Source organism: Phalacrocorax aristotelis, chromosome 5 (assembly GCF_949628215.1).
Source record: "Phalacrocorax aristotelis chromosome 5, bGulAri2.1, whole genome shotgun sequence".
NCBI classification, from domain to species: Eukaryota; Metazoa; Chordata; class Aves; order Suliformes; family Phalacrocoracidae; genus Phalacrocorax; species Phalacrocorax aristotelis.
The window spans coordinates 53631502-53653995 of NC_134280.1; the positions used below are offsets into that span (position 1 = coordinate 53631502).

The 22494-nt window shown below is 38.3% G+C and overlaps 1 protein-coding gene across 1 annotated transcript in view; it reads right to left on the reverse strand.

Annotated features, from left to right (window-relative positions):
* Positions 1 to 317: 317 nt before the first annotated feature.
* Positions 318 to 22494, reverse strand: part of TRPM5 (transient receptor potential cation channel subfamily M member 5) — a 41268-nt gene continuing 19091 nt past the window's right edge. The window contains exons 12-24 of the mRNA XM_075094592.1: positions 20881 to 21026; positions 19996 to 20108; positions 18427 to 18522; positions 15744 to 16002; positions 14296 to 14414; positions 13635 to 13767; positions 11007 to 11181; positions 8375 to 8543; positions 7528 to 7706; positions 6036 to 6168; positions 3945 to 4017; positions 2847 to 2937; positions 318 to 1774 (exon numbers count right to left, since the gene is read on the reverse strand). Of these exons, the coding sequence (XP_074950693.1) occupies positions 1674 to 1774; positions 2847 to 2937; positions 3945 to 4017; positions 6036 to 6168; positions 7528 to 7706; positions 8375 to 8543; positions 11007 to 11181; positions 13635 to 13767; positions 14296 to 14414; positions 15744 to 16002; positions 18427 to 18522; positions 19996 to 20108; positions 20881 to 21026 (1787 nt within the window). The 3' untranslated portion in view covers positions 318 to 1673. The remainder of the gene's footprint in view (positions 1775 to 2846; positions 2938 to 3944; positions 4018 to 6035; positions 6169 to 7527; positions 7707 to 8374; positions 8544 to 11006; positions 11182 to 13634; positions 13768 to 14295; positions 14415 to 15743; positions 16003 to 18426; positions 18523 to 19995; positions 20109 to 20880; positions 21027 to 22494) is intronic.

The window sequence follows — 22494 nt, forward strand, 5'->3', positions numbered from 1 at the left end:
TTTTCTCCTGAGTACACGGTTTGATGCACATTCATTAACGGGTCATTGCTAAATACATCAGTTGTTCCAGGGCATGTGTGTGGGACGTAATAACAATTCCAAATGGATAGATTTTGGTTTCCAGTGGATAATTAATATGCTGGTCACAGTTAAAATAGTAGCTGTTTCAGAATGGAAGCTGCTGCCAAGAGCAGGGCCTGCTGGTTGTAAGATGTGCGTTATTTCCTGAAAAAAATGTAGCTCAGTACAAACTTACTGGTTTTATAACTTCTGCTTGCCTAGGGTAACGAGTAGGACAGTACCAAAACTCCACCACTGTTAATGGGGTCACTGAGGTCTGGGGCACAGCTGAATAAACTGGACAAATGCCTATTTTATGAAGATATCATAACAAGGTTAATATCTATTAATAAAAGACTCATGTCGGAAAGGTATTTTTATCAGATCTGAATTTTTTTTCTGCCTCTGGTAACAGAGAAAGCTTTTGCGCAACCTACATTTCTGTTACATAGACGCGGTGAAGCTTATTGGTGTAGGAAAGACCACAACCCAATGCTTCCCCCTTCTGATGCTGTTTATATTTTTCTGAAGAAATTTTCCTTTCAAGGACAGTAGTCATATTCATTTTATTGGTGTATCTTTTCATACAAAATTCTAACAAAGCCAGCTAGCTGTTGTGTGCTAAAAACATACATGCCAGTTTAAGTAATTTAAAAAATGACAAACAGTCCAAACTCCTAGTTTGTAGGAAAATTCTTGCTACATATTCTTGCTTTAAAGTCTGTAAGTGATGTTTGTTTTTTTCTTTTTCCCCTGATGTTTGAGAGGGAAAAGTAAAATGAAATCAGAAAACCTCCTAGGTACAGATGCGCTGTTCCATGTGGTGTGATAGATAAAGGCAGTCTCCTGTGACAGCAGCAAGCTGACAGCAGGTATGGTCTGGCACTGAAACAAAAAAGTGAGCGGCAGTGGCTGGGGAGTCTGGCTGCAGGAGGGTCACCTGCTTTGTGTTTGGAAAGTGACTGCGATGAGATTCCAGTTTCTGGGGATAAGTGAGGGGCCCTTAATAAGGAATAGCAACACAGGAATACCTCGCGGAAGCCAGCGTGGGAAGAGAAGACGCTGAGTGAAATCATTTGAGGTTGTAAGAAGTCTAGGAACTACACATTGTGATAGTTCAGTATCCCAGGCCCTTTCCTGTGGAAACTATTTATTGATTTCCTTTCTGAGCAACTCAGAAATACAAGCTTGCTTTCTTGGCCAAGGAAGTGGCTTGGGTTTTAGTGTGTAAATGATCACCCTTCCAAAGGGAGACTCCCTTCAACAGAGAAATGTGGAAACTAGCAATGATGATGATGGACTGAGGGTGTGGTATTTGGAAGGTGATCGTATTTAGAAAATAAGGTGGTAGAGTAATCCTGGTGGAGAAAGTTCTTAGTGCGATTTGTGGAATAGAATTGTGGAGAGAGGACCAAGGGATATAGGAGCAGAAGGGAAGAAAGCCGAGACATCGAAGGAGGAAGACCAAGAAATCCTCAGTAGTGTCAAACATTAGCAGTGCTTGCCATAAAAAGCTTTGAGAGCTGGGCCTTAGGCCTTCACAAGATTACGATTTTACTTCTACAGTAGTTCAGTAGGACAAAAGGTTTAATCTGAAGAAATGAGAATAAAATTTAATTATCAATGTACATGATGTCAGTCTCGGACTGATGTGCACACTCTTCTCTTTCACTTCTTTCTGGCCAAGGCACTTCTGTGTTGACATTCATCACACCTAATAGGATAGCAAAAGCCATATACTTGTTTAAAAGCCTTAAGACAAGGGGCTCATAATGGTAATTAATTAAGAAACATTACAATGTTGAAAATAATCCACAATTAAAAGATAGTGTAGGTTCTGTTACTTTGTAATTGCTCAGTAAATGATAAAACCAGGTTGCTTCTTTATTTTTCAGCTATTTCAGTTTCTGATTTGTATGCAGTTACAGTATTAAAATGCCGGGGGAACATGCTATAGGATGTTTTTTCTTAATAGAATGTTGATAATGAAGCAATTTACATACATGCTTTATAAGCTTCTAACAGAATTAATTCAAGTGTGAGGTTAGTTCGAGTCCCAGTGACGCGAGGTCTTGTCATGTCACGACTTTGCTGAGTTTCCAGCTACTTGTTTTTCCCATGTAGTGTATATATGTTCAGTTTGTGTTTTTTGGAGTGCTTTTTGTTTAGTAGATAGTGATAGGTAGATATTGAAATAGATTATTAAGAAGAATATCCAAAATCTTTATTGTGTTGGATATCCTGCAGTGGCTGAGAAACAGTCTGTTTCTGCCTCTAATGTTTTGAAGTCCAAAGAGTGGAGCCCTGGGATACAGGGCAGGATTCTTAACTGACAGAAATAGTTGCAGCTCTGAAGGCAAATGAGCTGTGTTGATTAAAACAAAGTAGGAGGCTTGCTCAATTTTCATTTTTAATGATTATTGTTATCCATATTAAATGTTTTGGTAATACTTTGGTAGCGCTATCTCACTGACTCAAGAAACCCCCAACACAATTCTTTCAGGAAACCCTGTGGCAAATAGATACTTACTTACCTGTTTAAAGTAGGGTGGGATCATTCCAGCTCACACTGACAGTCCTTTCCCCAGAGCTTTTAAATGTATTTTGCAAAAGGTAACTTTTTCATTCTGAAGTCTGAATATTCTGTTCCTTGTTTGTATTCCCATTACCTTTAGCTACCTCCTTATGTGGTTCTTTTCCAATTTTTTCTTTTTGTCCTTGCATTTTTTTAACTAAGATGTTAAGCTGTATTAATTAGCTTTTCCATGACTGTTTTCAATACTTACGTGCGTAGTTTGGAGCTGGTTGGTTGCACAAGATGTTGGTTTTAGTTAACGCCTCTGCCATTGAGGAGATAACAGCTGTACAGTAGCCAATCTACAAAATAGGTAGTGATACCTATATCAGTTAATTTTTGTAGTACTTTATCCATTCTTAAATTTGTGAGAAAGAGAACCCAGGCAGCAGATGGAAGCAGCATCAGCGATACAACATTTTTTAAAAAAACTTTTTAAAAAAATAAATAGTTGAACTGTCTTGGAGGAAGATTTGTGTGAAATACCTACCATTTTTAGGGTATTGCATTATCTCAAGCTGGCACAAATGTATTGAAGCATTTCTTGTGTGTTCCTGTTGGACCTGTATTTGGTGTCAACATTGTTCATTGAATAGCATTACTTTTTTCAGGAAGCCATAAAATGGATAAGAAAGGGGAGGGAAAGTGCAATGGGAGTATTAAGATAAGGAACTTTCAGCGAGGTCAAAATTACGCTGCAGAGTTCTAGGGACAAAGGAAACAATAACAGTTGTGCTACGTAGCACGTGGTAATGCTGTGCGTTTTCAGACTGTTTAAAAAGTTTATATTTCAAGGGTTTTTCATCAAAAGCTCAAAATAGGGTTTCCATCTATTATTCATGTTTCACATTTGTATGTTAGACAATTCCCTTTGAGACGTTGGTATCTAAGAAAATTAGAAAAACTGATGTCCGAGAAGGTTAGTCTAGGTCAGATCAGACAGCATATGGGTATTTTCAAAGTTGACAGTTTTAAAGAAAGAAAATGTTGGGAGAAGGGGGAAAATGGAGGGGGGAAGATTAAACGTTTGCTTTTAGAAGCATCTTGGGGGAAATAAAGACTTCTCAAGTAGGCTAGCAAAGAGAGCAAGAAATGCTGTATTCCGTTTTCTCCTTTCTAGCAGAGGTCAGAAATGCTTCTTTATACATGTCTATCACCAGAGAGAAAATGATAAGGGAACTGAAACCGTAATACAGATGCATTTCTCCTTCCCTTTATGCTTAAATAGTGTCTGCCAAACCACCATTAAATGAGAGAAACCAGGTGAAATCCTAAAGCTCATATAAATGCCTGTAAAACTGTTACTTACTTGGGCTTCCATAACTTTAAACCGCTTTTCTTGTTCTTTAAATCCACTAAAATATTTAGACAAATTTTCCACTCTGTGGAAACAAAGTAGACACACTGAGCAAGAAGGAAAGGCCTCAGAAGAACTCATAAACCACAAAACCCACATAACTTACTAGAGCCATGGCCCCTCGCTGGCAGTTCTGTGCTGCTGAGACATCCCAGAGCCCCCTAAAAGTTTTGTCCTTTTGTGGTGTTCCTGCAAGTATTTATTGAACAGAGAGAGCAGCGTTTCTGGGACTCTCGTGCACCTGTTGCCCAGGAACTCCTAAACTCACACGGATTATGGCAGCTGTTCAGCTTGTGGTGAGGACTGCTTAGCCCCAGCTGTGGTGGAAATCAAGGGCAGCAGAAAGGAGCCTTAGGTCCAGCTCTGTCTCTCCAGCCACTTATGTCCCACCTGTACCAAATGTAAACTGATCCTGGCATGAGAACTGATAAGCCACTTAAAATTTATACAAAGCTTCATTTTTGGAAACTGGCTTGACATTCCAATCCCTTTTTCCATGCAGTCCAAAGGGACTTTCATGTAGTGCCTCCAAATCATTGCATTGTCCTCATACTTTCTGCATCCTTCATCTGTTCTTTATTCTTAGCATCTCATTTCCCATAGGCTCTTCAAATCCCTGTCTGCTTCGTCCTAACTACTATTTCAAAGTTTCCCACCAACATGTTACGTTCCATTCAGGTCTATGTGAAAAAGCTGCTGCTGGATAGGTCTAATGTGTTTTGGGATTGGTTCAATGCAAAGTTTAAAGAATCACTTTCTGAGGGTTTCAAGATGTGAAATACACGCTGCTACCACCTAAGAGTGAAGATGAAAAGCCACAGGTTTAGTGGTGTTCATTGGAACCTTTTCCAGTCTTTTTCTAGCTCTGCCATACCTGAAATACTGTGAAGCCAGACTGATTCTTACTTTCCCCCCCGAGCAGTAACTTCATCTACAATGTACCATCTTTAAAGCTTTCTAGCTTTGAAGCTAGGAAGAATATAATTGTGCCTTTTGTTTGGAAGCAATTACACACATTTATTGCTTGATCTTAACGACTGAACTCTCTTTCCTAGGGTTTGTCAGTGATCTGCTTATGACAATTAAGTTTAAACCAACAAAACAATCCTAAATTTTAGGAATTAAGAGTCTGTGTAGATTAGAGGGAGGAGAGTATTTTCTAAGAACATACTCCAGCACACTGTTTTGGTCTCCAGCTATTTTATGAGTTAGACAGATGGAGGCTTGTTTTGAAAAACAGCACAGAAAGAAAACAGACAGTGCAAGAATGTTTCCATGAAACATTCTTTCACACCCATTGTGCGTCTATTTGAAGTCAGTTTTATTATAAGAGCAAATGGCTGAAACAGGTGTTAAAAGCTTCTTTAAAGAATGCTTTGCTGTCTGGCTTTCAAAATTGCCTTAGATGTTTCTGTTCTCCATGTATTACTACTCTGTGTCTCACTTAAGTGAGTAAACCTCTGAATAAAAATTTAGGAATTTTTCTTTAGGATACTAAACCAATTTAACTGATATTCGTAGTGGGGAGATATTTTAAAGAAGTATTTAAATGCAGACTCAGTTAAATACCATTTTAGAACCAATATCATTAATTTCTTGTGGAAAACTGTAGTCTCATGCCATAAAGCTATAAATACTTGTTCTGCATCTGTGGGCTGGGGGTAATCCAAGATGTCTTAAACTTCCATTCAGAAGTCTAATTCAAAAGTGTGTGTTGTCTTCTTACAGGGGATGTAAGTACACGTGCTGCAGTGTAGCAAAGGAACTATTCTTCCACCATTGTTTCATGGATATGATTTTGATTGAGCTTGACTGCAGATTTGGCTGGAGCTTACAGATCTGTACTTGTACATACTTCATGAGCGCCAAAAACTCTTCTAATATTGTAGTGATGCTGGCTTCTCACTTTTTTTCATGGACTGTATATTTCCTAACTGCATTCTAGCTGGACTCTCTATATAAGCTTTACAAGCGCCTGAATGTTTATCTCATTCAAAGCTGAAGACTTGCAAGGTACACTTATTGTGGGTCAGAATAACATACTTATTAGATGTGGCTTTCAGCCTTTCTTCACTGCTTTCTTTTCTTTCTTGTTCAAGGTTTACAAGATAATTTTCTTTTTGCACCAGCTCCCATGTTATGATTTTTTGATCTAGGCCAACTGGAAGATCTCTTTCTGTAGGAAAAAAAATTAAGAATTATATGTTACTCCCTTTTCTCTTATACTAGTAATGGAAGGCTGCAACGCTAAAGAAAAATGAAGTCTTGCCACTGTAGATCCTTTGCCATTGCAGGAGGGTCATGTTATAAAAATGCAATGTAAAATAAGTATTTTTCTACTTTTTTTTTTATTGTGATGGAAGGCATCAGGTCTTTTTGCAGTTGGATATGACTCCTGAGTTTTCTAAAGAACAGCATGAACCATTGGAATGTAGTTCCATTTAAACTCATTTACAACCTTACTGGACTTCTGACATTTTCTTCTCTTCTCTCTAGACTTCTGACATTTCAGCCCCCAAGTATTTAATGAGCAAAGCTTTATTTTCAGATGCACTTTTAATTGTTCTAATAAAGAAGCTTACAAATAGGAATGAGAAACTGTGAATAAATCCTTCCATCTTGAAGTATAAAGCCTGTTGTTGTCAAGTGTCCCAGCCAACAACAGACCTCAATTTCCCAGGTGTATTTTAAATGTAACATACTAGTTTTGTATCCTCCTAAAGACTGGTAAAAGGACACACTTGCTGCATGCTCCAAACACTACAGAATCTATAACCTGAGCAGTCAGGTACTTGCTTTCCTAGGGGAAAAAAAGAAATTTTTAAAATTTTTTTTTAAGACTTCTCAGCAGTACACTTTGATAGCCGGGAGGAGTTTGTCTGAAAGGGAGCTTAGTCGAAGGTTTCTGAATTGGTCCAGTCTGACAACAGTTCGGCTCCAAAGCCCATTATCAGCCTGCACTCCTGCAGAGGAGTAAATGGGCTTTATTATCAGACACTATCAAATTAGATGGGCCAAGTTTGCCATCACCACAGACAGTCCCCAAATGCCTTCTGTAATTAGTTGAACTTCATCTGCCTTTTTAATTATAACTTTTAAGGAACCACCATTTCTCTAAGTGTGCTCGTGCTCTCTCTGTGTTTCTGTGTTGGGAAATTCCACTGATCCTAGTAGATTTTTAGACTTGGTAGATGTTTTTAGGATTGCCTGTGCTTAATAATTACTAAAATTCAGGAGCTAATGAAATACAATTCATTAAACCTACCTATTGTTATCTCTGCAGAAATCAAATCCCTTTAACTAGTTTTATATCGACACCTTTGTTATAATAACTATGGTGTATAAAGAAATGCATTGTGGGAAACTGTAGCAGAGGGTATATTATAAGCCTTATTTTTTCATTTGTACTCTTTGTTAAAAATAAACTGAGACTCTTGGCTTAAGGAAATCTTAACTGCTCTTCTGTTTTGCCTATGCAGCGTGTCCTAGGAGAGTGTCAGGGTCTCCAGTTGCGAGATGTTTGTTAACAACTCACCCAGATGTTCTTTTTTGTGTTCCATTTTGTTGAAGATTCTTCTGAGAACCAGAGCTATGTGATTAATAATGATAAATGGTGGTGCTAAGGCAGGCCGGCCATGATATTCAACAATCAGGTTGTAGCGCTGAATCTTCCAGATGATGTCTGCATTGCCCTGAACAACTTGAAAAGTGTAACTGTAATTGGGGGAGGGGGGGGAAAAGTATACAACTGCTTTTACTGCAACAAGGTAAAGCTTATTATTACAAAATTTAGTCCCATATTTACTTTAAAAAAGGAACAGGAAGCTCAGCTAGTGTTAGTTTAATCTAAAGTTTGTGCAAATTCTTAGATATTAAAATAATTACAGTAGCAGTCTTCAAATGTTAAAAAATACATTAGGGTTGTTTTTTTTTAAAGAAAGGTAATTCCACTTCACTTAGGCAAGATCAGCAAACATGCCACATCAGTTCTTCAGCCAAATGAATCATTATTAGCCATGTCAACATCAAGCATTTCCCCTATGTACAGATTATCCGCTGTTAAATTTGCCAAGTTTACAGCTGTGTTGCACCTGCAGACCTGTGCTGCAGCACAGCCAGGGATCCAGACCCTTCTATGCATGTTTAATTGAATTTTTAGCAGTAAGAGAGGTTTCTTCATTTCTTTAATGTGGCTAGAGTAAGGATGATGAGAATTTAAGACCGATGCGGTCACAGAAGTCTACCCCTCAACCCCCAAATAATATTCATTAGGAAAATTAGTACTGTATTCCAAAATGAATAGCCATAAGCAATGTAGTAAATGTGGGCACTCAGTTAAACCTTTGCGCCTCTGTCTTGATACTTACTGAAATTGCTCTTACCTGAACATAGCAATCAGGAGATTCATAAGGAGAACATTTGTGACTAGTAGGAAGATGACCAACAGAAGTATGACAAGCCAATTGGCATAGCTATTAGGACATGATGGTGAGTTCCCCTGCAGAATCTGCAGTGGATTAAGCGTACAGTTCCTGGGATACACTCGTGATGCTGCAAAGATGGAGAAATAAAAGAATAGTTTTGACAGATCCTGCTGCCCCATGTATTTGTTAGAGTGGAGACAAAAGCTTTGCATTTTGGTGGGCAAAATCTCTGACTCAACAAAGAAGGCAAGAATTACAAGTTGTTGCTGAGCCTTGAAGTAATGTATTTCATAGCTAATTTAATGCAAATAAAAACTGAATTAATGTCTCTAAACATGTCTTTTTCTAAGAAGGATGGATGCATATATTTAGTACCTTTACAGTTAAGATACAAATCAAGGACAATGATGATATCAATTACTAAAATGAGATTTAATCTTGGCTGCATATAAACAGCAGCATAATTTTGTTCTGAATATTTTAAAAGCATTAAAACTTAAACCAAATATTGTGGTAGTATTTTTGTACTGCCCTTGTTGACTACTAGCAGGACCATAAATACGAGACTCTCTTAACCCTAAAAGGACGTTTTTTTGACCACTTGAGCTACTGAGGTAATTCTTGCAGATGAAAAATCATTTATGTGAACTAATATCCAATGTCTTTAATTTTGTGAAAATGTAATCATCTGTGTACATGAAGAGACATTGCTTTAATGCACAAGAGGTTTGCAGCCCTAGAGCAATGCAGACCTTCAGAACTTGGCTGCTCATTCAGTGGCAAGGTGGCTGTCACAGCTGGCTTTTTAGTAATGTTCAGCAAAGGGGGGTTGTATTGACAAGGCTGTATCCTGTTTAGACTACTTTTGAGTTCCCAAAGTCAAACCACCTTTGAGTATTTAGCAGTTGCATTCCCCCACGTACTTGTTCCTTCACAGCCCTTGTGCTGGTACGCATGTTAGAGCAGAAAACTCAGTAAAAGCTGGGAATGGGGCTCCTCATTCTAAACGTAAATTACTTTGTACATCTAAGCTTGCAGTTGAGGTTAGTAAGAATGGTTCTACTGCATCAGACTAGAGGTCTAGCCCTGTATCCTGTCTCCAGCTATAAATTAAATCCACAAATTTAGAGTAGCATAATCAAATTTACTTTTTTATTCTCCATTTTTTCACTAATAATTTTTTCCCCACTGCCACAATAACCCCATGAACATATTACTTACAGAACACAGTTATATTAAATTTCACCACAGCTGGGACTGCTTTCACCAAGTGCATTACCTTATATTTATCTACCCTGAATTTCACTTAATAACTTAGCACTCTGAGGGTCCTCTGCAACTCTTAGGTGCCAGCTTTACTCTTTACTACTCAGTTATATAGTTTTGTCAGCAGATTTTGTCCCTCTCATTACCTATCTCTTTTTTTCTGTATGTTTCATAAAGAAGTTAAAGAGAATAAGCCCCAGAGGGCCCCAGCACAAATTATTCCCTTCTGGAAGTTGCCTGTGTAATAAATTCTTTTTTTCTCTGTCTTTTAACCAGTTATTTACCCAGATGAAGATACCCTTTGGAGTCTCAATGGAGAGAAACACGCACTTCTAGGGAATGCTACCTCTGACCTATTTCCAAATGAGATGAATCCTATTCCAGAAAATATTTGTTTATCTTCAGTTACTTTAATGGAAATAAAAGTGACTGGCTGTGCTGTGCATGCTTACACTGTAGGTATTTAAAGTTAAGTGAGGTGAATCACACCCCTGCTCTCGTCTCATTCAGACATTTTTGGCTTTTCTAAGGCATATGCTTTTTCTTATTAAGCAGACTGAACATGAAAGAATGGTTACTGGTTTGCTTCTGTCTATGGGACTTTTTTGGTTCCATCTATATTACCTCAAGTTTGAATCCTACTACAATATTGCCACTGACATTGAACACTGTTATTCTGGCTAAATGCTGTGGCATTACTTCAGACTTCTTTGGGAGATGACCTATTCTGTATTTTACCTGCTTACCTACCAGAAATGTTGCCTTTTATGTGCAAGTATTTCCATGTCTTCTGATTATTTTTATGTTGTCTCGTTTGAAATGTTGCACATATGCAATTACCAGCTTTATATGATTTGGGCAGCTTTACCTCCAGAGTCAATAAATGCTCTAGAGGAATATTTATTCTAAAATGTGTTTGCTTATGGGCAGAGCTGTACTGCTTTAGTGCTGTAATGTTAAACTACTGCCAAAATGTATGGAGATGCTATTATTTGAATTTACACAGGGTTATCTGGGTCTAGGTTGAACTGAACAGAAATGGATTGAAGTGAAAGAAGGTATGCCAGCCTTTAAAACTGCAAATCCTTGTATGAATATTTCAGACAGCTTGTCTAAATAGGGTCAACCCTTTCGCTCTAATGTAATTCCACAATGCACGTTATCTCTTTGCAAATACACCATTTATATCATAACAATGTGAAAGATGTGGCCTGCGGGACAAAGATTAAAAAAAAAAAAGACAATACTGGGAAGGAATTCCATGCTCTAATCAGAAGTGTGCATTCAAAAAGGGCCAAGTTAAGGGGGAAAGAAATTTCCTCACTGTCTATTTCATCCAGTGGAATCTGGCCAAATATCTGAAGATAGGGACGATAAAGCACCCTTCTGAATATCCATTCCACTCGGCTGTCATTGGGATGAAGCAGAGCTTGAGTTGTCACACCATAGGCAATGAGCCACACACTCAAGAAAAACAGAAAGAAGAAAACATCCTTCATCTAAAAAAGAGAGGGGGAGGGGAGAAGAGGAGGAGAGGTGACTGTAATAGCATAGTCAGAGAACAGTAGTCTTTCTGTATGAAAACGGCTCAGGTAATTCTGTTTCTTCACAAGCTTGTTTAGTTAAAGGAGGTGGAATAGGATACACCTCCATGCACAGAATTCCTCTCTTGACCTTGCTGTTATCATACTGTTCTTGGCCTCAGGTCAGAATTTTTCTTTGATAGCTTATTTTGATACAGGCATGTTTTAAATTAAAACATTGCTTTTCAATTATCTAACATTTTAAAATGAAACGCATTTTATCTGTTAAGCGAATCTCATTGTACCTTTTAAACACAGATTTCCTGTGAGATCTCATGGTACCATTGGCTGCCTTACTGTGAATTACAAGTGATTCTGCTGCAGCAGTGAAGCCTGGTAACAGTGCTCATTGATGAATACTGAACCACTGATAGAGCAGACATTGAAGGCTGCAAGAATATCAGGTAGCTTCTGTCTTTGGTTTTCAAGGTAAGTAATGGCATCTGAGGGATTGTTTTCAGGAATTCCTGTGTTTAAACACTGTGTTTCCTCTACAGAAGCAGAAGTAATTGAATCCTAAAACACTTAAAAAAAAAAAAAACACCCAAAAAACCAGCAACAAAACAAACCTAATATGTATTTCAAGTGCAATAATTTTTCCCTGGTGGAAGAGGAACATTTCATCCTCTTCCCATCTAATCTGAGAGTTCATTAGGGACTGTAGATTTATTTCAATTAGATTATTGGATTGTGCAGTTACCCAAAAGCATAGGCATTTCAGACCTCCAGGATGTTACTTGGAGTTCTATTAAGAAACATGGTATCTAAGCCAGACAAGACATAGCTGATATCTCCCTGACTTTCACCACTCTGTTCTGTTTTCTGGATGATTTGAAGTTTAGCAATGCTGCAGAACTGTAATTGTGTCATGGTTGAGAGAGAGCGGTGGCAAGTCTGGAAATATTTTTTTCCAATCTGCAGTTTCGCTGTGAATGGGCGTTGTTCTGGCATTGAACTGCCATTTTAAGCAGCTACCAGAGTTGTTTCAGCAATTCTTTATCAAGGTTAAAAGGAAGAAGACAATAAGAGACAATCCTAGATTGTTTCTCTGTTTAAGTAAGGGAAATGATCTTGCTTGAACCCACTTGATGAACCTTTCAAGAAGGTATCATTTACTGAACTAATTTTCACTGTTCTTTCATTTAACGTAAGGTTCAACATTGAACTACCAAAGCTAAGGCACTTTGTTTGCTTGGATGGGGGAAAGATGAAAGGTCCCATTTTTTGGTTTTGTCTAGGCTGCTGTTCATATTCTTATTTGCATCTTCTTAATCTGTGTATTATCTCATGACTTCACAGGCCAACATAATAGACATATCACCATATTTGTTCAAGGCCCATTTAGCTATGCAGCAAGGAACGGTTACGAGCCATAGATCTGACTTGTTTGCTTGCAGTAAAAGTCTGCTAATGCTGTAAGCTAGATAATGTTAAAAAAAATATTTATTTGCCATTTACCCTTTTGCTACTCCAAGCAAATGTCATGTTAGGGTTCCAGTTATTGCATTTGTAGACAAATCCAAATAGCTTGGTAGTTGTGTTTATTCATTATACAGGCTTGTTTAGGCTGTAGGGCTTTTACTGAGCTCTGCTGTGAGTCACAGATCAAATATTTGTAGATTATATAATACCACTTACAATTAGATGAACTCCTATTAATCAGTTACCATGAGCTAATTGGCCTAGAGGATTAACATGCCTAAATAAAAAGCTACTTCAACATACCAGCACATACCCAAGCACAGTAACTGTAGTCCTAATGTCTCATTTCCTGCAGGAGAGTGGTAATATCTAAAAATCTTTTATCAACATCTTTCAACATATGCTCACAAAGTACTAACATGTTTTCATTACAACTTGGAGCTACAGAGTACAAGTAAGAGTAACTCTTGTGGGAAACTTACAACAATCCTTTTCAACGGTTTTTTTTCACACTTTTTGCGAATAACACGATCTTTTTCCCCAAGTGGAGCAGAGTCATTCAGTAAACACCCTGCCTTCTGTAAGTGGCCTGTTGTCTGCCTGAGGTCTTTGCTCTGAATACACACAGTTCATGAAGTAGGAGGAATAGCAGTAAGTCAAAGACAATATACTCTTCATTTGCCAGATCTGAGGATAAATGATTAGGTAAGGTACACGGATTAGTAAATCGGGACCAACTTATTACACTGTGGAGTTCTTTGAAAGGATCTATTTAAAACTTATTGCATCTACTACTCATGATAAACAAGGGAATACATACAAAATGACAAGCCTTAAAAATATAAAAATAAAGATGGAGTATAAACTGATTTCCTTTGTAAAAAGATTTCCTGCTCTCCATTTTTTAGAAAGCACAAGTATTTATCTCAGAGAGAATGCACACTTACCATCCTTTCCACAATTATGATCTTTGGTCCAAGTTGTTTGTGAATTGCAAAAATATGTATAAGTCTAAGTGTAAACACCATAAAATCAATGGCAAGTATCGTACGGCCAGTTTGAAAAGTCGAGTTCAGCATCCTGCAGAATACATGAAATGAAATATCAGGTCTCAGCAAGTACTCCTGAGAAGCATTTTCTCAAACATTACACTCAGTTTCCGGGCATAGTCTAGTTAGGAAAAGGCAAGTGCTTCAGTGCTGTGGCTGCATAAGCCTGTAAGAGGAATATAACATAATGTCTGTGCATTGATGAGAAAGAGCCACAAGATGGAGGGATGCTGTATTCTCTGTCTTGGCTTCAATGAGATTTATTTTTAAAAAATTTATACATTGTATAAAAGTGATTGCCAGAAACTGGGCGGGGGGGGGGGGGGAAGCAGAGCTTTTCTGTACATGTGTTTGAATATACCAATATGTCTTTTTGTGGTCTCCGGAGCAACTTCTATGATTCCACAGAATTTTAGAGGCTTTTATTGCAGAAACATGTTGCAAAGCTTCTAACAGTAAATATCACAGCCTGTCCTTATACACACATGACTCTCCTGTCAGTTGACATACATAGCCCTTGCTACTGATGCTGACCACATCACACATAACAGATATATACCTGCAGGTTACCCCAATTATGAAGAGGAAGATGGTCACCATATCACATTTATTCCAGTTATCCTCCACATACAGTTTAATTTTTTTAATTAAATTTGTGTCTTCATCTGTGTAGAAACTCTGAAAAAGATAAATAATCATTGGTATTGATCTGTTTCCAGTTTCACTACTTCATTGTGAGTTTTAACATAATACATGTTTCCTTATTCTCTTTCATTGCAAAGACCAAAACCAAATTCCTAGTGTAATAGGGAAAAAAGCATGAAAACATAAGCTTGGTGTACTGTCTTAAAACACAAAAGCTGGATGAAAAAGAACAAAAATAAATTCTTTTTGTTCTTGTAATATTAGCCTTAAGAATTTTTGAGGACTGATTTAAGATTTTGTCAGCATTTGGGCTGTTAAACAATACAACAACTTCCAGTCAAAGTTCAGTTTCTAGATGTTGCTATGTAAACAGCATGAACAGATTTGGCATTTGTATATGGGAATTGTCAGCGAGCGCACATTTGATTATGTAAGCAAAGAGGTAGGTTTCTTAACTGGGTTTTAGCCTGGCACTCTTCATGTTTTGCAGGTTTATAATGAAATGTTCTTTGCTCCAAATATTTTCCATGTCTTCCTGTCATTATGGCCTTGCTGCAACATTTGAAATAAATTGTAATAAACCGGGATCCCCTTCACTATGCCTATTGCTTAAATAATGAACACCTATTTGTTCTTCCAGAGTAAATGCTTATAACTGCTTTTTGTGTCTAAAGAGGACAGCTTTATGCACCCACAGTTGGCAACACACTAGCAGCATTGTTCACACATTATTTTGGTGTTGAGCTGAGGACATTCCAAAAACAGTAACTGGGAGGTTAATAGAGAAGGGGGTTTTGTTTGGTTTTGGGTTGGTTTGGTTTTGGTTTTGTTTTAAGAATAGCAAACCAAAACAAAGACCTGCTAATGTTTTGAGTTGAGAGTGTTTCAGCAAAAACACAAATCACATGAATTAATTTACCTTTTTTTTTTTAAACAGTCCCCAGTGGGGAAGAATCTCTTAAAAGTATGTAGAGTTGTCTGCTGTGTTTCCAGGTGTAGAATGTAACTGCCAACTTACATTATTTGTGGTGTGAGGACCTAGTTCTGGGGAGTGAAATCAGAGAGATGCTTTGCTAACTGAAGGACACCTGAATCTTAGCAGCCCTCTTGATTTGGCTATGGCTGGAGTAGGATGGAAAAACAGAGGTGCTGCTGCGGGTTTATGTGGTGGAGGAAGAGCTTGCTCTGGGAGAGAGAGGTGGAGTGTTTTGGATGAGGTAAGTTCTGTATTGCTCATCTGTGCAAAACTGCACCTGACACTTGAAATCTTCAAGCTAGTACAGTTATACAGATTGTAAATCTATTAAAAATATTGCCTTAAGTTTTATTGTGTTTATTACTAAGATGTTGTAAGTTACTGACCTGTCGGATTTCTTCCAAGACCAGGGTAAAAACCCAGAAGTAAAGTATAATTTCTTTAGCAGATGGACCCTCAGGTGGAGGTGGTTTAAAGTCCAGTAAAAGGACATAAGTAAACAGAAACAGAAAAGCAAAGTACATTATAACATTCCCCATAAATACAGTTACAGGGGCACTCCAGAATTTTCTCCACCGGGTAAGCATGAACGTCGCCCACGCTGTGTTTTCAGAAGGGTTCTGCTTTTCCGATTTACCATTTCCTCTGCAAAACAAAAAGAATATAGGCTTGGTGACTATTTCCTAAAATTAGTTCATTGGAATACGCTCAGTATTTTTCTATATAAAGCCTCTTGTAAGATAGTAACAGACAGATGCTGGGGACGGGGGGAAGGGGGTGGGAAGGAGGAAGGCTGTAGAAATCAGACCAATCACGTTACCATTGCAGAAGAACTATTTCAAGTCAAAAAGAAGGTTTTGAAAAACAAAATCGCATCAAACTTAAATGCGTATTCTTGTAATTTCCAATTTGATGTGTTAATTTTATTTGTAACTTCATCGTGTTCCTACATGTAGTATAAACTGTGCAAATACACGAGGAGAGGGGGAGGTGGGCTAATTGCTCTTTATCATCCTAAATAATAGGAAAAAAACCCAAATGGCCAATGTAGCTTGTGAGGCAGTTCTTAATTATTTTGGCTCTAAAAATTTCTTGCAGTGTTTGCATGCAGAAGTTCTTGTTGTTGCTGTGACTTTAAACAATTCTTTTAGAGACTTGTTAAACAATTCCTCTTTTTGACCCAGTCTCAAAAATGCTGGATCATACTAAGCATGTGTTTCCTGACTACCCTTGCTGAAGTCTGAGAGAACTACTGAAAGAATACTTCAGCCCTTTACATGACTGTAAGCACTGGCATCTTGCCCTTTATGATTACAGTAAATTGCAGAAAAAGTATATAGAAGCCTTTTAGCAAAACAAGTTGACCTCAAAAATTATTTATTAAGATAATCTTTGACTATTGTGGAATTACGCAAATATTTTGGTAACGGAAGGGAAATTTGACATCTACATCTACAGTTGTTTTGGCTGTGTTTTGGAACATGAAGTGCTATCTATTGGAAATATAAATTATCCTGTGCAGAAAATGCAAGTTCCCTGTATCTGATAGCAATCTGATCTTAATGTGAGACTTTCTTTGCATGTAAACTGCTCTCCTGTGTAAGCTAGGGATGTTACCAGATCTTTAATTTTGTGATTCTAACTCTGAGAGGTGTGATCTCTAGGTATGTTTTCCCTTGTTTTCAGTAGGGTATGTTTTCAATTTCACATTGCAAAAAATAAACAATGACTCTTCACTGGTTTTTAATTTCCCCTGACATTCTTGCTAATTATTAAATACATTTGTTACAAGGAAAAGTTTCTCCTCACAGCCAGCCTTTTCTGTGTCGCTGATTCTGTACTACCTCTCAATTTATGACAACATAAGACAGTCCCATGGTAAAAGGCTAATATGATAAACGGATAATTGCAGCTTTACTGTAAGATGCTGAAATAGATCCAGGAGAGACCCTCTTTGTTAAAATAAATTGCTAAGTTAATGGCCATTGGAATGCACAACGTAATGACCAAACCACGCTTCACTCAGGATGTGTAAGTGCTTTATGACATTTCTTACAAATAGCTCCCAAGAGGCAGATGCTTTTACACCTATTTTATAGGTTAAGGAGGGAGAGGGGAAAAACTAATGATCTTCTCTAATGTACCAGCAGTTAAATGCCAGAGGTAAAAATAGAACCTAATAACTCTGACTTGGTCCAGCACTTCATAGTGCAGATGATGCTTCCTCGCTACCATTGTTCACATATTTCTGAAGTTCTCTTTAAATTACTGAAAAGCACGTGCTTAATACAAGTGGCTATTTAGCCATTAAGAGGACTTTGTGCTAATCAAAAGTCTTTCTATCCTGACTTGTGGCCTCCCAGGTTTTGATGATATGTGTGTGGCAGAGGTATAGGATAGGATTCAGAAGTTCTGAATCACAGATCTATGAAGGACCGCGAGCAACTAACAAAATATTTGTTCTCAGTTACCCATTTGTGTAATGCTCCCTCTAACTCAAAAGTTTGTTGTTGTAATTCAGGTTCCTCAGGGCCCATCTTTTTAAAATACAAATGAAGAGCACTGGCATGGTGGGAAGCTGACAATACAAATTTGCCAGGTACTGACATTGGCAAGTACTTCTGTTGCTGCCTTTGTAGGAAAGTATGTAGTGATGCACTCAAATAATGTGAGGTTTTGCTGAGAACCTTCTTTCTGCTCAGCTTGGTAATCTGGTAAGGGCTTAGTTCCTAAATCCAATGTGTATCAGCCATCATGAGCTGAAGGGAATCTCAGGAAATGCTTTCTCATTTCCCACGTATTAAACAGATACCTTGTTCTGTAGAAATTACCTGCTCAGAACCAGTAAAGTTGTGTCCCCTTGAAACAGTGATATATATCTGTTTATTTTCTATATTCCTTTTAGAGAGCAACAACAGCAGTAATCAGAGAGCACAGCACTTTCTGAGGAGTAATGATTTCCTCAGTCCTTCAGCTGCTCCTTAGATCGTTAGCTGGTCACTAACCCACAAGAAGCGTCCTGTTCTTTGTTGTCATGAAAGTTATATTAACTAATGAGTTTAAACTTACCTGTCTTCTTCCTTGGAAAAAAACAGAGTCCTCTCTGTATCTAAACTGTCCAGCTCTCTAAATGGCTCTGGCTCATTCTTTGATTGCTTTTCCTCACTGTAAGGAAATAAACTTATTAGTTGAAAGACGATGGCTAGCAATTTTTCACTATGCAATTGGCAGTCATACAGAACTGCTAGCATGTATTTATCTTGAACTTGCTCCACTGAGAAGCTGTCAAACAATACATGAGCCTTAGCTCTGCAAATTCTGCTTAATTCTAAGGAGAAGGCTGAAGTCCCCCAAACGATTCAGAGAAGTGGTAATTGGCATGCTTCACAAAAATGAAGCATGACGCTCAGTTTCCTCAAGTTACTTAGGTTTTGAGCAGAAACAAACCCCTCAGTCCTAGAAGACAATACCCCAATGCTCTGTTCCTGGTTACTCTTAGTAGCAATTAAGACAGGAAATACAGAGGGAACATGGTGTCAACTCTTGCATTTCCAGAGAAAGGAGGCAAAAAATGTCCTCAACAGAACAATTTAGGAAAGGTTTACTTTAATTATGAATCCTAATTTCAACCTTTCCATGAAAACTTTGCCAAAATTTCACATTAAATTACTTGAATTTGTGAATCTGGCAGCCACTATGACAAGAAGGTCACCTTTAGTGATACTGGCAGAAGGAAAGTCTTAAGTCAGCAGGGCCAAACAAGTTTACCTCTTGCTTTTTAAGTAGTTTACCAGTTAAGAAGCATATATTTCAATAGCTTGTCATCCCATAATGCCAATTCTGATGATTTTTATATGATTCTCACAGTATTAGGAGGTTTTCTTAAAGTTTCACTTCCTGGATTCTTAGGACTGGCTAAGCATCTTGGCTGCTTTTTTGGTGGGGGGTGTTGGGTTTTGGTGGTGGGGTTTTTTTGTTTTGTTTTTAAAGAAAACCTAAGATTCTAGCCATTTTCACTTTGAAAAAAAGCTGAAAATATGAACTCCAGAGCTATACCTGCAGAAGACTAACAAAGAGATCTCATAAGATATTGAATTTTAAAATCTTAATTGATTTCACATCAGTCCTGTGTTTTTAAGCTTGACTTATGGTTTTCAAAGCTTGTGGCTGATATACTGCTTTGTGATGGCTGTTTCCCTTGATAAGATACAAGGCTTGTGGCTGATAATACTGCTTTATGATGGGCATTTTTCTAGATAAGATACTTAGGTTTGAACCAGGCATCTCCAAATCTAGAAATATATGTTGCTACACCTGTAGATATTCTATGCATTACTGTGTAGAATCTGGAGCTGACAGTATTCCAGCAGGCTTTTCTGTGGACTGTGCAAAATATAAGTGATCTGCGTGAAACCATGGTATTGATCTTTTAAGTATTAGAATAGGCACTAGCACAGGACACACAAATCACTTAGTCCCATAGAAAACTGGTCGGGTTAATAGTGGTGCAGTCCTTCTGTTGACACTCTGAGGTGATATTACTATTTTTATCACTTAGGTGAAAAATTTTGAGTCTGGATATTTTCATGGATTATTTTTAATTCCTTATCTCTTGTACCCAGATAGATCTGTTTGTACCTGAATGCTATTAAATTTGTGTAGATTAGGAAAGGGCACCAGAATCCACAGATTAACTTCAGGATCTGTGTACTTGTAGATATGTCTCCCCACCATATTTTTGTCAGGAAGGCCTGAAAGTCAAGAAAACGAGATGGCTTTAACATCACAAAAAACATACTTGCAGATAAACTGCATGTGTGTTCTGTGGCTCCTAAAACAGCAAGTGCTCTGGAAACCTAAAGAGCAGGCTCACCTTCAGCGCCAAGAGGTGCTCTGTGCATCTTTCTGCGGATGTTGTTGAGTATGCAAAGAGTTATGAAGAGGACAGTGGAAAGAACAGCAAGACAGAATTAAGCAACACCTGTATAGTAGTAAGAAAGTGCAAGTTAGGCACTGGGAGCTAAAAGCACCGTCACTCTTAATTTAGCTTTGTGTATGTGGAGAGAACTCAGGTTGTAAGGGCAAAGCGGAATAGTAATTTGATTTAACTTTTATCAGTGAGCTCGTCCTGGAATCTGAATGAGTTACCTCACATCTTGGAGAAGCTTCATTATGCCTCAGGCAGATTTAAAGTGCTTTCCTGATGCTTCTCTGCAAGCAAGGAAGGAAGAAAAAGCACAGGATAGAATAAGGGCTAAACCTTCTTTTGAGTGCACTGGTCTGCAGGCTAGCTGGATGGAAGGGAGGGCAAAAAGGGAACTGTGTTTCTTTGTCAAGGGTGCAGTATAGCATCCTCTTCGTATGGCGCTAGGGAGAGGGAAGAGTCCCCTCTCCAAAGAATGTCTCTTAGGGGAATACATTTCATTGGGTTGTTCACTTGCTGTGCTATCTTCCTCTGTGTCCAACATCATGCTTAAAGGTCCTAGAGGTAGAGGTGGTGAGGGAGAGGTCTGTAAAACTCACCTGGACACCATCATGAGCAAAGAAAGACTTTGCATCTGCTTCTGTAGCCAGCTTAAGGCAGGTGGTTTTGCTCCAGTACTGATTTTTCCTCACCAACAGAGCAAATGCTCTCTCCTCGCTGTTGTGGTAGCATTCACTAAACAGTTCTGCCAAATGAAGGAAATGTAGACAAATGGATCTTGTAATTTAAAAGAAAAAAAATTAAAAGATGAATGTAAGGCAAGAAAGTCATGTGTGTAGGGTGCAGCACAATGGCAGCAAAGCCTGATCACTGCCAGGTGTTCCTTGCTGCACCAGAGATTTCTGCAAGGCTGAAGTAGTTGAAAACAGCCTGAGAGAGCTAAGAGGTGGGACGGAGAGAGGAACGATGCTGGACACAAGAATAACTTGCTATGGCTTTATGCATGTGTGTACATGTGTTGGGGCAGACGGCCAATGAAATAGATTTGCCTTGGTGAAAAAAAATCACTGTAGTCTTAAAATTCCCACTATTTGCAGAAAGATATGGAGTAAATATCTCAGTAACTCCCTCTCACCTCTTTCTATCTGCATGCTCCCTTCTCAGGTTGGGGCCTGTAACAGTTTGGGTTGGGTTTTTCCCAATTGTTTGATCTAAGGAGAAATTCTTCTTTCTTGGTTCTTCTACAGACTGTATAAAAAACTTCTTGGAAACATGTCAGTATTTGTTATAGTCCCTCATCTGTAGCTGCCTCATGTGGAGGTTTAAGCAAAGTGAAGCATAACTGTATCTCTTGGGTGATGCTCTTACACTTTGAAGGATGAGTTGCCAGGAGGCCCCCACTCTCTGGGATAGACTAAACAAAGGGAGCGGCTCAGCTTTGGCTCGTAACCAACAAATCCTTGGTTTTAAGACATAGCTATTTGACATAAAATAATATTAGACTTGGTAGAGTGTTGTGGTGTAATTTTGCTTCCAGAGAAGCCGGTCCTGGAACTCAGAAACTAGGATAAGCAGTCAAAAAAGTCAAGGTTTTCTCATTGGACAAGATCTGACTTCTCGTGTGTGTTTCATTCTGCTGATTCACTTGATTATGTCACTACCTTTCCCAGGCCAGCCTACACCTTGTTACACTGTGAGGGCTGGGGAAAGGATCAAGTTCACTTAAAATAAGCTGATATACAGGCATCTTTTGTGGTTGATATGTTGTATTTATCATTCTTAAAGAATGTTTGCTCTACTTAATATTGACAGGGTTATCCAGGCCAGAAATTGAGGATCTGATCTAATACTTACCAAAGCCAAGGAGCAGATTTCTGTGTATTGGATTAGGCCCTGTAGTTCCATGACTAAATTACTGGGGCCCTGTGATTATATGGGAACCTGACTTTTATGTTTTGTAAATAATATTGGCCCTGTGAGAAGAGGTGAGAATGTGATCTGTGTATAAATAATGTAGCAAAGCCTGCATGAGCCATCAGCTGCTTGATGTACAAGCTCTAAGGGGAGAGAAAAAGACTCTGCGTTTCCATGTGTGGCATTCTTTAAAGCCCTCTGTTCATAGCAGTTCTGCTTTCAGGTATGAATTAGATTGAAGTCAGATCAGCGGAGAAGCTTGTGTGCAGACATCTGTTTTTAAACCAGGCAAAGGGGAG